The 17,544-nt window shown below is 37.5% G+C and overlaps 1 protein-coding gene and 1 pseudogene across 1 annotated transcript in view; both read left to right on the top strand.

Moving 5' to 3' along the window:
* LOC131758188 (cytosolic beta-glucosidase-like) overlaps positions 1–17,544 on the top strand; it is a 561,551-nt gene that overhangs the window by 45,570 nt on the left and 498,437 nt on the right. The window contains 1 exon segment of the mRNA XM_067036251.1: positions 11,140–11,367. Within this exon segment, the coding sequence (XP_066892352.1) occupies positions 11,140–11,367 (228 nt within the window).
* Positions 1,465–1,594, top strand: LOC131759047 (U4 spliceosomal RNA; annotated as a pseudogene).

Raw genomic sequence — 17,544 nt, 5'->3', positions numbered from 1 at the left:
GGGGTTTTGAAGGAAAAGTATATATACACACACACACACGTCACACACTTATTTAGTTTTTGCTTGATGTGATTTCCTTTGTGCAGAGGACTGAGGTCTGTATAGATCTATGTCCTCACACAGGGCATTGTCATGGCAAACGTGAAAGTGACATGACACCATTTGTAATGACGGCTTCTAAGCCAGGTAGCCGAGGACCCCACAGACCCAATCATGCAGGTCCAGACACTGAATCTTCATACAGGCCAGTTTGCAAATATGAGTTACAGTGCTTCCTACATGTGTACTCTGGCATCAAGAGCTGGCCACAGAAAGAAGAAAAAAGAACAAATGGTCACTTTTTGTGTAAATTTTTAGTTAGTATTTATTGCATTGAGTCTAGAAGACTAGAAAACTAACACTTGCTGGACACATACTGTCTGCCACACGCCCTGCTAGACACTTTGGCTTTGGCTCAGTTGATCTTTATGAGAACCCTACAAAGCGGATATTATCCTCTCACTTCATATACAGAGAAGTCAAGTAGAGATGGAGCTGAAACTCCTCTATGTCAGCTTTAGAGCCTGTGCTCTTCCTGTAATCCTTTGAAGCCTTAGAAGTTTTTGATATTTTGATTTGTAAGTAATGTCAATCTTTTACGTTTTTTTGTGGGAATCCTTTCTATGTCCTCATATGGTAAGAATTTCAGAGACAATTTTATTTTCTTCCAAATTACTAAAAAAACAAAATACAGGAATTTGTCATTTTTGCCAAAAATATTGGAACAACCTGCTAACTGGTCTTTGGGCTTCTAGTTCCTTCTTTCTGCAATTCACCCCCGGCATTGCCACCGAATTACGCGTTTGCTTTTACCTTATCAGAGCCACTGGTATAACTCCTACTCATCTTTCAGCACCTGCCTTAAAATGTTTTCTCATGGGCAAGTCTGCCTGCCTCCCAATGATGGAAGTAACTCTTGAGTGCTTGCTTCTTGGTTCTCCCGTAGTGCTTTTACATGATTTTAATATAGCTCTTATCTTAATGTAGTCTAAGACTTTGTCTGATATCACCTAGACTGTGATATCCTCAAAGGAAGATAGATATTGCAGTTATTGTTTGGGAAATGTGTAGAGGTGGAACGAAACATTAATTCACAAAGAAAGATTTCATTTTGTCTAAGACTCACCTAAGTTGTAAGTAACGAAGGAGTTTAAACTGTTGATGTCGATAAGGGTAGGACTGGGGTATCATGTTTTGATAGTCACAGTTATTAGCTATATGATATTGGAAAGTTACTTAATCTTTATACTTTTGTTCTTATTAGTAATAGTAGTACATCTCCTAAGGGTTCTCATGAGGGGGAGAATGAGATGGCCGATGTAAGTTTTTGATATAGGAGTGATAGAAAGCTAAGGCTCAGTATATGGCCCTTATTATGAACAATGAAATGTATTATAAGATTTGTTTGTTCAAAAACCAATAGCAAGCTTTGTGCAGTGGCAGTATCGTAGTCAATGATGTTTATCCGAGGCACGATTATTGCTAATTGAAAACTTTTCCCAAAAAACAATAGCAAAAAACATTTATAATTTATTTGTATAGAATCAAAAATGAAACTGATATCCACATACTCACCGTATTTCTAGGACCCCCTCTTCAGTACTTTCTCCTACCCCTTTTCCCAGAGGTACCCACTAAGATGAGTTTTGCATTTATTCATTCCTTGCTTTTCTTTATGATTTTAGCATGGGAGACTATATAGCTAAACAATTTCTTGTTTAGCTTTACATGTTTTGGACATTGTATAAATGGAAATACATTGTGTGTATTTTTGGCTTCTTCCCTCTCAATATTATATTTGGGAAATTTATGCATGTTGATACAGATGTGGTTCATTCATTCTTTATCCCTGTATAGTCTTTCACTGTATGACTATTCCATAGTTCATTCATTCATTCATTGATTTGTTGTCCTGACAAAGGAAATTTGGGCTGTTTCCAGTGATGGTTTTTGTTGCTGCTTTACAATCATGGTTATATATGTCTCCTGGTCTACATTTATAGAAAAAGGATATATTGTGGTATGTGAATTATGGGGTTTTGATATATGTGCTTCTTTAACTCTACTAGATATTTCTGTATTGTTCTCCTACCAGCATTGTATAAACATTCTTGCTTTGCAACAATCTCTCTTAATGCTTGATACTGCCCAACTTTTAAATTTGTGCCAACTGTGTGGTTGTAGAATAGTATCTCATTGTGGTTTTCATTTGCATTTCCCTGTTTTTTAATGATCTCCTATGTGTTTTTAAATGTTTACTAGCCATGTGTTTCTCATTCTGTGAAGGAACTATTCACATCTTTAGTCCATTTTTTTATACTCTTGTTGGTCTTTTTAATTGAACTATCGAAATACAAATGTGGATCTGTCTATCTTTGCAGTTCAATCAGTATTTGCTTCATGTATTCTGAATCTCTGTTATTAGGTGAATAAACATTAGGATTATAAATCCCCTGAATATATTGACCCTTTTAAATATTATTAAATGGCTTTCCTTATACCTGGTAATATTCTTGCTCTGAAATCTACCCTGGTATTAATATAGCTACTCCAGTTTTCTTTGATTAGTGTTAGCATGGTACATCTTTTTCATCCTGTCACTTTTAACCTTCTTTTGTCTCTATATTTAAAGTTGGTTTCTTATAGGCAGTATATAGCTTGAGTCTGGTGTTTTAACTGATCTGATAATCTCTGCCTTTCAATTGGGTTGTTTAGATTCATTCATCTTCAATGATATTATTTATATGGTTAGGTTTAAATCTACCATCTTGCTATTTGTTTTCTGTTTGTTTCATCTGTCTTTATTCTCTTTCCCCTCTTTTTATCTCTTTTTCAGATGATTGTTTTTTATAATTCCATTATATATTCTTTTGGCTTTTAGCTATAACTCTTTTATTAATTTTTTAGCTATAAGTCTTGCTATTTTTCTAATACATGCATTAACTAGATATCACCGTGTTTTACTATTTTTTTGTGATTTAGTTTTTAGTATTTTCTGTTGACCACTATTATGCCTTCTTTATTTTTTAATTAATTAATGTTGTATTGTTTTAGCCCTAGCATTTTTTTACATTTTATTTATTTATTTTAACATCTTTATTAGAGTATAATTGCTTTACAATGTTGTGTTAGCTTTTGCTGTATAACAAAGTGAATCAGCTATACATATACATATATCCCCTCATCTGCTCCTTCTTGAGCCTCCCGCCCACCCTCCCTATCCCACCCCTCTAGGTGGTCACAAAGCATCCAGCTGATCTCCCTTTGCTATGCAGCTGCTTCCCACTAGCTATCTGTTTCACATTTGGTAGTGTATATATGTCAATGCTACTCTCTCACTTCGTCCCAGCTTACCTTTCCCCCTCCCCGTGTCCTCAAGTCCATTCTTTACATCTGTCTGCATCTTTATTCCTGTCCTGCCCCTAGGTTCATCAGAACCATTTCTTTTTTTTTTTTAGATTTCATATACGTGTGTTAGCATGCCCTAGCATTTAAGAAAAGATTTTTTTTGGCTTCGCCACATGGCCTGCGGGATCTTAGTTCCTGGACCAGGGATTGAATCCATGCCCCTTGCAGTGGAAGTGTGAAGTCTTAACCATTGGACCACCAGGGAAGTCCCTATTATGCCATCTTTGATTTTAAGCTATTCTGATGTTCCTTTTCAGATTTTTGAAGGAAAAAGCTAATGTTCTTTAGTTATCGAATTCTAACATTATTGGTTAGAGATTGCCGTCTGTATTTCTCCAGCTTTTTGAAATTTATGGTGACTTTATTTATGGACCAATTTGTGCTCAGCTTTCATGATATTTTTGTTTGAATGAAAACAATGCATATTTTTCAATTGTAACATTCATTAGTGTGCAGTGTCATATATATCAATTAGATCAAGTTTGTTTTTAAATGCTATCCTTATTCTCTCTTGTTTCAGCTGCTGAGAGAGGTTTTAGTATCAAGGTTATTCTAACCATGTGAAATGAGTTGAGAAATTCTTTCTTTCTTAGTTTTTGGAATAATTCATGAAAGAGTAGAGTTTATTGGTTTTGTTCTTTACTTGTTTGCTAGAACTTGGGTTGATTAAAATCCAAGGTGGAGTTTTGGGTTTTGGAGGTGGATTTGTCAACTTTACATTTCAGTTGTGTCAATTTTTGCTTCACATGTTTCGAAACCAGATTCTTAGATGCATACATATTTAAAACAGCATTTTTATTATGTGGTGATCCACATTATCTCTAGTGCTTTTTTTTCCCTCCTTGAAGTCCTTTGCTTTTTTGGAGGGTGGATATCTTTCACTATATTTTGACTTACAATGTTTTTATATTCTTATGTCTTAGGTGTGTTGGTTAACAGTATATCACTGAATTTAAAAAATATATATAGTCTGACAATCTCTGTCTTCTCTCTGGGGAGTATAGCCCATTGACATATTGTTACAAGTGATTATATATCTTGTCATACCATCTTATTTTATGCTTTCATTTTTCTTATTTCTTTGTTTACTTTTTATTATTTTCCTGCCCTTTTAAAAATGTATTTAGTTTTCCTCATTTAGCATAATGGTTAAGAGCATGGGCTCTGGAATTCAGCTGTCTGAGTTAGAATCTCAGCTTTAGTACAAACTGATCTAGGCAAATTAATTTAACTTCATTTCTCAGTTTCCTTACCCAAAAAATGGGCATAATAATTGCAGTTACTCATAATATTGTTGTGAAGCATCAATATATAAAAAATGCTTAGAACAGAGCCTGGCACAGACCTGCTATATATGTGTTGGACTTGTCTTTAAAAAGAAATTACATTTTTTTCTTTAAGTGCTTACCCTAGAAATTTTAACCTGAATATAAAATATAACAAAGTAAAATGTCAATCAATATCTTTAGTCCCCTTCTAGACAGTATGTGAATCTGAGAACACTTTAACTCTGATTTCTTACCTTGGTGCTTATATATATATATATTTCTTTTTTTGTGGGCCCAGGATTTTAGTTCTATCTAGTTATTCTATTCTTTTTAGTTCTCACAAAACAGACATTTTATTATTGTTTTATACTTTAATAGCTTGTTTAGATTATCCACATATTTAATAATGTCTGTTTTCTATGCCATCTTTTCTAATGTTTAATATAATTTCTTAAATTCATCTTCATGCTAACTAAAGTTAATATAGCAAAATAATTTAAAGAGTCAAAACAAGACTGTTTCAGAAACCATCAATCCCTTGTTCTCTTCCATGTTCCTCTCTCTAGAGGAAATCCCTTTTAATTCTTTTGGTTAATCCTTTCGGCATTGACTTCTATATCTTAAATATCATGCTTATATTACTAGTTTTTGAGTTTTTTTTCCTGTTGTAGGTATAATCTGTTGACTTCTCCCTGTGAAAGATGACGATTTACCCATTTGTCCACTTTTTCTCCCTCTCCCTTCCCACTCTCACCACCCCCATGCACAATTAGAATGGGAATAATTGCTAATTTGTTACAAAGTTTCAGTTTTGCACAATGAAAAGAGTTCTGGAGATAGATGGTGATGATCGCCCAACAATGTGAATGCACTTAATGCCACAAAACTGTACCCTTAAACATGGTTGAGGTGGTAAGCTTTATGTGATGTGTATTTTACCCCAATTAGAAATATTCTTGTCAGCTAGAAGGTATACTGAAATGTGTGTAGATTAAATAAAGAAGCGTGGGTGGGATAAAGGTGAAACAAGGTTGGCAAAAGTTGGAAACTGCTGAAGCTGAACCACGGGTACATGGAGCTTCACTGTACTATTGTGCATGTTGACAATTTTCTAGTAAATTTTTTAAAATTTGAAAAAATCAAACTAAATATTCTAGTAGTATAATATTCTTGAAGAAATATTTTCCATAGCCTATGGGAAATAGGCTGGTTTCCCATGGACTGGTTACTCCTTGGGTTTGCTGCACAGCTACATCATTCCACAGATTTATTCTGTTAGATTCCTCATTTCCTGGATCCTGGATCTTTCTCTTTCTTGTTTTACATCATTGTTTTGGAGAAATTTATCCTCCAGTAATATCCAACGAGAGGAAAAATTTTTTTCCAGTATCCTGTGAGAGCTCGTATGTCTGCTAAAGTCTTTTTCCATTCTCACACTTAATTAATGGTTTGAGAGCTGAGTTGTGGTTACAAATATTGAGGAGTAATTTCTCTCCCACGGGTTAGCTGTTTTGTTGTCTCTTTCTTAGGCAGAGCTTGTTGTTTATTGTGGCACTGTATGTGAAGTCCTTGCATCATCAGACTTATGTGAGCATCTTACCACAGGCTTCCCATTTTGGTGAGCTTTAGACTTTGTCTCTTTTCTCCCTTGTCCCACAGTCCATTAAAATGCAAGCTCACATCATCTGGGCTTCTCAGATGCTCTCAGGACAAAAGCCTGTATCGCTACTCACTTATGCTTCTGAATTACTCTCACTTTGATTTTGGGTTCCCTAACATCCTGCCAGATCGATGGCACATTTAACAATACATTTCCCATATTCCATCCGGCAATTGTAGTTGTTTGAAGGATAGCTCAGGATATGTAGTCTGCCTGGAAACGGTAGTCTTATTCCTCATAAAGAACAATAAACTTTTAATATGTGGACATAATTACATCTTAAGATCCCTAATGAGCAAATGAGTTATTAATATCATTCATTCAGGAAAATTTACACTGAAGTACTAATGAGTACTGGCCACTATATAAATTTTTTATTTTTTTAAAGGCCACTGTATATTTTTAAATCAAAATTTCACTTATAATAGTTAATTTGCAATTCATTTTCTAGTTCTCATAGAAACAATGTTGTTTACATATGCTTCATCTAGTATACATCTAGAATGAGCTACTCTACATAAGTACATTTTCCTGCTAAATGACATTTACCTCTTGAAATTGTCAAAACTTGTTTTAAGCACCTCGGATGGACTGTCTTCCAAAATGTGTAAGTCATGTTATGCATTTCTTAGGCTTCATAAATTGAGTAGCACGGGCATCAGTTGACTCTTCCTTCATTAGTCAGTCATTATTACTAAACGCAGTGTGGTCCAATGGAAGGACTTGGACTTCAACATCAGACAGATCTGGAGACACATCTTGGTTCTACTACTTACTAAGAGTGTGATCTTAGGCAAGTCACAATCAGTGATGTGGCGAAGCCAGCTTGTACTGGCTCACCAGTGCCTACTGTTAAGTTTTCAGCAATTTTATGAGCTGATTCTTAAACATAGCATTAAAAATTCAATTACATAAACTTATAAGTAAATAATTTATATTAAAAAGGAGTAATAAATACTCAAAATCCTTACTTCCTCAATATTTTACTATGTTTATTATTAGCTATGTCCTTGAAGCTGTTTAGATTTCTTATATCTGTGTAGAAGAAATACTATATAATGAGGTGCCACTGATAATCTTTTTGCAACTCTGCCTTCAGTGCTGTCACATTGGTTGCTTGAAATTGGTCATGTGTAAGTATTTATACCACAGATATTGGCAAGTGCTACAAGTCAATATTTGATTTATTGTTTTGTTGGTTGTCTGGATCTAAGAAAGTTATAGAAAAAATATTAATAATACAGAGTAAATGATTGTGTGTCATGTCTGTAACGGTTACATTGTAAGTAGGACAAAAAATTCAAGGAAATATTCTTCTGCTGTTTGAAAACTATTATCCAGTTCATCAAAGAAGTTGCTCATGTCACTAATGAACAAGTGAAATTCTGGTACATCTTTGTTATTTTCCTTTCATTGTGCTTGTTAATTTAAGCAAAGATATCAGTCAACAGTCATGTGAGGACTACTCACATTTGTCAGATTGTATGTTGCAGTTTGGCTCCCGATATAAGAGTTTGGCAAAAATCTAAACAAGCATTGTATGAGAATCAATTGGCTATAAGGAATTTACAATAAAGAGCATTGCATATTATTGCTTGGTGATGGTGTATTACACATCCTTTATATCAATAAAATTTATAATAAACATATACACATATAGGTATATACATTTTTAACATATAGCCACTTGTTAATATTTACCAATACACTATGCCTAAACTCACTGAGATTAAGCGTCTTCATTTATTGTAAATCTATTAACCAAAACTATAAGCACCATGCTTGACCAAAATTGCATTTTAATATTCATACCCATTTCATTCTAAGATTGAATACCAGTATTCTTTTTCTTCCTCCCTTTAAACCCTATATACAGACATAACTTGAGAGCCATTGGGATGTATAAAACTTTTTGCCTCTATTTGACATGGCTCCAGAGTACAGTTTTTAATATTCATGATTTCTTTGTATAGATCTTTAGTACCCTACCTTGATATCAACTGTTGTTTTTGCTTTTGTCAGAGCTCCTTCTTTTAGCAGCCTCTCCTGTCTCCTCATGGTTCTCTCCCATAAATTATAGCCCAGGTTGTCTTTTTGTTGGTCTGGAGACTACATCTAATCCTATTAGAATTGTGAAAAAAATATGAGTAAGTAAATGCTAAAAGAGGATCTAAAAAACTTTTCTATAATTGCTTTAGTCTATTTGCTCTAGCTGTGACTTCCTTTCTTACGTGAAAGTCATTACGAACTATTTTAGGTATATAAAAAGGATTGTGGATAATGTAATAAACAGCCTCTCATATACCTGTTAACCAGCTTAAGGAGTGAAACGTAAGAGATGCAAAGGGCCCTCAGGCTCCTCCTTGTTTCCATTTCCCTCCATTTTCTACCCAAAGGCAACCACCAGCCTGAATTGATCATCCCCAGGCATGCTGTTGTATGTTTACGTCATATGTATATGTTCAGAAAATCCATGTTTTGTTTTACATATTTTGCATAAAACATGATAAAAGTACTATACATATTCTTTTTCAAATTAATAACCTTTATATTTTAGAGCAATTTTACATTTATAGAAAAATTGAGCAGAAAGTACAGAGTTCTCATATATCCCATTCTTCCAATTTCCCCTACTATTAACATCTAGCATTAGTGTGGGACGTTGGTTACAAATGATGGGCGAATATTGATACATTATTATTAAATAAAGTTCATAGTTTATGGGTTTTGACAAATGTATAATGTCATGTATCCACTATTACAGTATCATACAGAATACAGTCCACCCATGAACAAGTCAGGGTTAGGGGAGCAGACCCACAGCACAGTGGAAAATCCATATACAGTTTTAGTAGTTTCACTTCCTTAAAAATCTCCTATGCTCCATGTATTTATTCCTGTATACATTCTTTGAATCTTGATTTTTTTTTTTTGTTGTTCAATATTATAGTTTCGAGGATGTCTTAGTCCATTTGGACTGATCTAACAAAATACCATAAACCAGGGGGTTTATAAGCAACAAACATTTATTCTTCACAGTTCTGGATGCTGGATGTTGGGATTAGGGTGCCAGCACGGCCAGGTGAGGGCCCTCTTCCATATTACAGACTTCTTGTATCCTCCTGGGGTGGAAGGAGCTAGGGAACGTGGTGGGGTCTCCTTTGAGGAGCACTAATCTCATTCAGGAGGGCTCCACTCTCATGACTTAAGCACCTCCCAAAGGCCACACTTCCTAATACCATCACATTGGGTGTTAGGATTTCAGCCTCTGGATTTGAGGGGACACAAACATTCAGACCAGAGCAGAGGGCTTCCCTGGTGGCACAGTGGTTGAGAATCCGCCTGCCGATGCAGGAGACACGGGTTCGTGCCCCGGTCCGGGAAGATCCCACGTGCCGCGGAGCGGCTGGGCCCGTGAGCCATGGCCGCTGAGCCTGCGCGTCCGGAGCCTGTGCTGCTCCGCAGCGGGAGAGGCCACAACAGTGAGAGGTCCGTATACCGCAAAAAAAAAAAACAAAACAAACAAAAAAAAAAACAGACCAGAGCAGAGGGGTATCTATGCTCTGATTCATTCACTTGAACAGCTGATTAGTGTTTCCTCTCTATGGATATACCCCAAATTAATGATCTGTTCTACTGTTGATAGGAAATAGGTTGTTTCCAGGAGTTTGTTATTACAGAAAACTCTGCCTCAATAATCTCATATAATCTCTTTGTGAAAATATATGAGCATTCCTCTAACCTATGCCCTTAGACGTAGAATTAGGGAGTCATGAGATTTTTAACATTACTCCTTTATACCATAAAATGGATTCTAACTACCATTTTAAACAAAATTTCTATGTGAACAGCGATTTCAAATCTCATGTAATTTTTTACCTTCTGTCCCTTTAATGTGTGACACTCTCTCTTACCTCTGGGCTTATTCTGACCCTGCCTCCTCTTTTTAAAAATTTTCCCCCCACTCCCACCTCTGAGAAATTCACCTTGATGAGTCAACATTTCCTTTAGATTTCAGTCTAGAAGCCATTTCTCTAAGAGGCTTCAGACTCCTGCCCACATCTGGATAAACGTCCCTCCCTGGCTTTCATGCAACGGTCCTTACGTTGGCTGTTTTATAATCACGTGTAAGTTCTCCAAGGACCCGAAGCACAGCAGAGTTCACTGTGGTAGCCACTGTGCTTGGCATAGAGCCTGACACATTGCATTTGCTGAATTAAGGGAGGTATGAAGGAATGAATGTAGGATACCAATATCATCCCAACAATGGCAAAAACTAACCTCCTCTCCACAGTAGTTGACTGGACCATCTCAGGCTCCGTGGTCAGATGACAGGAGGATAGGGTTCAGGTGTCAAGGGTCAAAGATAAGATCCCGAGACTGCTTTGTGCACAACGAGGACAAGGCATGTCAGTCATGGCCAGTAGAAATGTTCACAAGGAGGAGATGTTTTCAATTCAGACACTCATAAGCTGAGCCCTGCCTCTGTCTACCAGCTGGGAGATCTTCAGATAATGAACCGTGAAAGCCTGCTATGCCACGGCATTATGCAACAATTTTTCATTTGCCACCAATCAGCTTCAGGGATCAAGGACAGCTGAACACATAACCCACTCATGCATGTTATTTTAAAGGCATATTTTAAACTTATCAATATGATACATTGAGTTAATGAGGGATGTTCTTTGGGTGACAAATATTTACATTCCACATATGCCTCTTGATGTCAAGAGTGTAACTGTTTCATTTTCTTCTTTTTCTCAGGAGGCTGGGATACAGATGGAAAAGGCCCTTGTGTCTGGGACACATTCACCCATCAGGGAAGAGACAGAGTTTTCAAGAACCAGACTGGCGATGTAGCTTGTGGCAGCTACACTCTGTGGGAGGAAGATTTGAAATGTATCAAACAGCTTGGATTGACTCATTACGGCTTCTCTCTTTCCTGGTCACGTCTGTTACCTGATGGGACGACAGGTTTCATCAACCAGAAAGGCAAGTGTTTCTTAAAAATAGAAGGTTGCAGCTTTAATTCAAGGTTATTGCTACAGCCTGGCATAATTAATCCAGGATGCTATTCTGCAGTGTAGCTTTGAAATTGCAAGTTTTTAGAGTGATTATAGGATAAATTTTTTGAAATTGGTTTGCATTAGCTTTCTCAGGACTATTCTGGCTTCCCTCAACTGGAGATCTTTGATGGGAGGGGTGGAAGGGGTGGAAGATCTTTGGCAGGAAGGGAGGTGGAATAAGTGTTTTATTTATGCAAGATGTTATTTGACTGTTGACCTGAAGGTGAATTTCCAAAAGTTGTGTATAAACTATTTTCAGTTGTGTTATGCTGTGATGAGTCATGAAAAGCCCTGCGGAACTTGAGAAGATTCTGAGCATTTCAATTGAAGCTGTATTAGTGGAGCTAATTAACTAGCACAGAGGTTAGCACCAGAGCCCCTGGAATCTGTTTACTTGGGATTAAGTGACAGCAATGTCACACTATCTATGTAAGCATCTCCTGGGCATTGCTTGGTGCTTGGTGCCTCAGTTTCCCCATGAGTAGAAAGGATCTGTAATAGCTCCTACTTCAGAGTGTTGTTGGAAGATTAAATGAAATAATCTTTTAAATAATCTTTTAAAATCTTTACTTTTACTATGTAAAGTGCTTTACACACTAGTAGCTGGTATAGCATAAAAGCATTCAGTAAGTGTTAGTTATTGTTCATATTATGCCTTGTAATGAAAAAGACTACTGTCCTATTTGAAAGCCTATTATTTATAAGGCATTTTACATACATTTTCTCTAAACCCCACAAATCAATGAGGACGATGTAAGTATCACATTTTACAGAGGTGCATGTTCAAATCCAGATATTTTGTAAATTTGTATTTTTTGGTGGATCTGGAATTTAAGCCTAAGGTCTGGCTAGCTCCTTCCACACAACAGGGTTGGCAGACTATGACCTGAGGCCAAACTTGGCTTGATTCCTGTTTTTTAAAAATAAAGTCTTATTGCAATACAACCATGCCCGTTCATTACGTATAGTTGGTTGCTTTCCCAATGTAATGGTAGAATTGAATAGTTGGGGCAAAGACCGTACAGCATGCAAAGCCTGAAATGTTTACTCTGTGGTCCTTTATAGGAAACGCTTTGTAACCCTTGCATCACAATTTAAATTAAAGACTTCTTAATAAAGTACCGTTATGGCTCCTTTGTTCTGGAAAAGATTTCACATTACTCCCAGGGTTGGGACTAGGTGAGGCAAGGAGGGACCTAACGTGGAAAATTTGAGAGGCAGGTACTTTCAGCATCTCACAACTGCAAGGCTCTGCGTGAAGTCACCTGCTTGCCTTGCTACACTTCCAGCCCAAAGGGCTGGCATAGATATTGAGGGGTTCTTTTTGAGTAAGTTATCTCATTTCCTACATAGTAAGAACAACCTGTGACAACAGTTCCTTGGTGGACTTGTGCACTTGCACTGTAAGGTGGGGAAATCTCTGCATTGTGGAATGGAACCACAGTTTATGCACTCACCCGTAGCACATGGCCTTAAAGTAGCCTCCCCCAGATAAGGACAATGCAAGATTAGCAGGTTCATGACTTGATTCTAAAGACATTAGCCTCTTTTTTTAACCACTCTTGGTTGAAGGTCAACTTTCTTGGCATCACCTGCCAGTTTTATTTTTTGACTTTGAACAGTAGGTAATTTGTTATTCAGTTTAAAAGTTAACTCATAATTTCCCACTATTCTAATCCATCATCTGTACCCTCTCTTTTCTCTGGCACCATCATAACCCTCAAGGATTAAAAACTAAGAGTAATCTCTGAATCTTCTCGTTTCTTTGCTTCTTACATCTAATTGGTTGCCAAATACGATCCATTCTTCTCATGCCTTTTTTTTTTTTTTTTGCGGTACGTGGGCCTCTCACTGTTGTGGCTTCTCCCGTTGCGGAGCACAGGCTCCGGACGCGCAGGCTCAGCAGCCATGGCTCACGGGCCCAGCCGCTCCGCGGCATGCGGGATCTTCCCGGACCGGGCCACGAACCCGTGTCCCCTGCATGGGCAAGCGGACTCGCAACCACTGCACCACCAGGGAAGGGAAGCCCTTCTTATGCCTTTTTAACTTCTCCCCTTATAGCCTTCTTCTCTGTCCCTGCCCTGGTTTAGATGTTTTTGATATACCTTTGATGGTTATACCTACTTTCACTCTCTTTCTTTGTCCTTTAATCCTTCATACAAAATGCCACCACAGCAATTTTCTGAAAGCTTGGCCCAAGTCATGGTGGCTTGCATCATCTCCTGCTAAAGCAAAGCAAGATAAAAAAAATTTTTTTTTGTCATTTAAACTCCTTCATATATCATTCCAGTTTTTGACTTAGTCTTAACTCACCTCTGAAGCATTCCAGGCTGAATCATTCATGCACGTGGTCCATGCAGTTCCTCCACGCAAGGCCCTAAGCACATAACCCATTACTTACTAAACATGCTATGTGATTTTCCACCTTTGTAGAAATTTTCTTAAGCTCTTCCTCCTGACTGGATTGCCCTTTAAAAAAAACTCCCAGCTATACCCGCTGAATGTTTATTCTACTGTTAAGGGCTAGCACAAATATTTCCTCTTCTTTAGAGTCTTTCCCTATTCCAAGACAAAAGAAATCTTAAAAAAAAATTCCCATAGCACTTTGAAAAACTCTTAGGGTCTTTCTTACATTCTTCACTCTTGGCATTATTAAATCCCCTGCTAGACTGTGAGCACTTTGAGTTTAATTCAACCCAACAAATATATATTAAGTGTCTACTGTGTGTCAAGGACTCTGTCTACACACTCATAATGAAGATAAGAGAATCCCTGGAATTTTTTACAGGATAAAAAGGAGATGATTCTGCCTTGTTCACCCCTGTGACCTAGAACAATGTCTTGCAGGGATGAATTCAGTAAACACTTAACTGAATTTAATTGAATTAGGTCAATAATAACCATACAGATCACTCTAAGGGCAGTAATGGTTGCCTTTTATTGAGCATGTAGTATGTGCAACTCACTATGCCAAGCACTGCACCTGCTTTTGCAAATTTAATGCTCCGAACAGCCCTGTGAAAGAGGGCCCTCCCTAAACAGAGGGAATCATGGTAATCTGGGGCGTAAGGCTGGGCATAAATTTGCCAAGATGACAAATTTAGTTAGAGCTGAGTTCAACCTAGGTCTGTCTGATGTCAAAAAGTAGGTCCAGAGACATTTACAACCTCACCAAACCACTTGTATTCTTTGTGCTACAATTTCCCTGTTGGTAACATGAGGTGGAAGCACTGAATTACTAAAACTCTTTTCACTGTTCTAGCCTATGATTCTAGTAGTTTGGAGTTTTTAACTGAGCTTCCATTTGGATGGTAAACAACATAAAAATTAAAAAAGAAAACCCCACCAACTTGTAATATAGGTCCATAATCCCTTATGTGAAGTTCTAAAATCCAAAACGTTCTGAATATTGAATCCTTTTTGTAAGTTTAGGTTTAGTAAGTTAGTAAGCTTTCTAAAACAGATTTAGCAGCAAAAACTGACCTGAGTTGATGGGAAAGTTTTTTGTCATCTCAGTTCATTTTGCTTGGTGAGATTGTTTATCTATTTTACTGCAGAAATATTAAGGAATATTGGGGAGGGGGAAGGGTAAGCTGTGACGAAGTGAGAGAGTGGCAGGGACATATATACACTATCAAATGTAAATTAGATAGCTAGTGGGAAGCTGCCGCATAGCACAGGGAGATCACCTCTGTGCTTTGTGACCACCTAGAGGGGTGGGATAGGGAGGGTGGGAGAGAGGGTGATGCAAGAGGGAAGAGATATGGGAACATATGTATATGTATAACTGATTCACTTTGTTGTAAAGGAAAAACTAACACACTATTGTAAAACAGTTATACTCCAATAAAGATGTTAAAAAAAAAATTAAGGAATACTGACCCACACCCACTGGGGGTGTTGAACTTAATACATAATATGTACTCTGTTTCTTTTCTAAAAATCCTCAAATTCTGAACGCATGGCTGCCAAGATTTTCATATAAAGGATTGTGGACCTGTACCAATACGTCAACATATCCAGTTATTTAACACCAACTTAAGATACACAGGAGTTCATGGAGCTCGCTGTAGATCAGGAATGCAAGAGCAGGGCAGCAGAAAAGCTAGAGGGTAGTGGTGGTGGTGGCTGGAGTCACTGGGGCCACCTGGACTACGTGAAGGAGTCACTTGTGCAATTCTCACTTGGGGATCACGTGCTCTCAGCATTAAGCTTTTCATGTTTGGCACCAGCTTTTGTAAAGCCGTAGCTGATTAACATTACAGACTTTTCTGTGAACAAAAGGGCAATGGAAGTGCTTCCAGTAGGCAGAATTTTAATAAGTCGTTGCTCACTCTTGTGCAGTGATCTGTTGAAGCAATTGGAACTGTTTTAGATCAGAAAGGCCATCATTTGTTTTCTCTGTTTAAACATTTTCTCAAAGAGCACGTAAAGAATTAGAGAACTCTTGTCACTATCTTTTCCAAGAAACTCCTGTTTTAGTATTTGACTCCCTATTTTTAAAGCTTGATGAGAGGACATTTAGAAACTTGTAAGTAAAATCCTGTGTTCCCAAGCTGGAAGAATATTTTACAAAATGGAACTGTTACACAGTCTTTCTCTTCAAATGTCAAGTTTTTGAGATTTAACAAGAAGAGATTGAGCTGGCAACTGAAATCACATTTTTCTGTATTTCTCAACTGTTCAAGTGCATTTTCATATCTGCCGCAAATGTAAGTTTCAGGTGATTAGCAAAAGACCCAAGTATTGGAAATAAAAAGGAAAAGGAATGGTTATGCAGAATTTCTTTTGCACTTTAAGATTTAAAATATGAGCACAGTTAGCAGGAATGGTAGTTAAGTAAATAACTAAAGAAACATTTATTAATCTCCTACTCTATGTTGGGCAGTGAGATAGGCTGAATAATGGCCTCTCAAAGTGTCCATGTCTTAATTCTTAGAAACTGTGAATATATTATCTTACATGGTAAAAGGGACTTTACAGATGTGATTAAGTTAAGGATCTTTAGATGGGAAGATTATCCTGGATTATCTGGATGGTACCACTGTAATCACACAGATCCTTAAAAAAGGGAGGAAAGAGGATCAGAGCCAGAGAGAGAAGATATAAGGACTGAAGCAGAGGTCAGACAGGAGACAAGGTGTTTCAGTGCTGGCTTTGATGATGGAAGGAAGGGGCCATGAGCCTCTAGAAGCTGGAAAAGGCAAGGAAATGGATTCTCCTTGAGAGCCTTCAGGAGGAATACAGCTCTGCTGACATCTTGATTTTAGCTCAGTGAGAACCATTTTGGACATCTGATGCCCAGAACTGTAAGATAATAACTCGGTGTTGGTTTAGGCCATTAAGTTTGTGGTAATTTATTACAGCAGCAATAGGAAACGAACACAGTCAGTATGTCAAGAGAAGATAGGTCAGTGAAAGAAATTGGTGGTGTGGGTCTAGCGAGGAGTGAACCTAGAGAGTTATATGTTTGACACATGGTGGGCATTTGGTCAAAATTAATTCTGTGTTAAGACATTTACAGTTTGACTAGGAGAATTCCAGTGTAGTTATTTTATGGATTGAGACATCATCTTTGCAAGTTTCAGCCACATCCCCTTCTAAGCAAATCTCCCCATTTCTTTGTTCTACCTAATCCAGCTGACTGGATGAGGGAAAGACTTATTTTCCTGCGACATATAATTTATTTAACTTCATTAAAAAAGATAATACTGCTCAATTGCCTTCCTCTCTCAGGGATGTTTGGAATTGGGGAGCTGAGAGGCTGAGTTGGTGGGTGGTAGGCACTTGGGTTATGAGGTGGCATTGGCATATGAGCTGGCCATTTTGAGACCATAGCAAATTGAATGCACAAAGGAAACTGGTTCTTTGAGCAGGAGAGGAATGGAGTAGGTGTGTTGAGAGAAGTTGGGATGGGAGGCATCAGTCTTTCCTGAGAGGCAAGATTTTCTCAGCTCCCAGCTTTAATTCCTTTAAGTTCCGGTGTGATTTTTTTCCTGTCATTGGGTATCTGACATCACTCATTTCAAATAATGCCCACTGCATCACATACTAACCAGCCTTCTACCTCTAATGTCACCTTTACATTTGAGTTAAGGTGAGT

Source organism: Kogia breviceps, chromosome 6, assembly GCF_026419965.1.
Source record: "Kogia breviceps isolate mKogBre1 chromosome 6, mKogBre1 haplotype 1, whole genome shotgun sequence".
NCBI classification, from domain to species: Eukaryota; Metazoa; Chordata; class Mammalia; order Artiodactyla; family Physeteridae; genus Kogia; species Kogia breviceps.
Note: the sequence above shows the minus strand (reverse complement) of the source record. Positions and strands in the feature narration are given on the sequence as shown.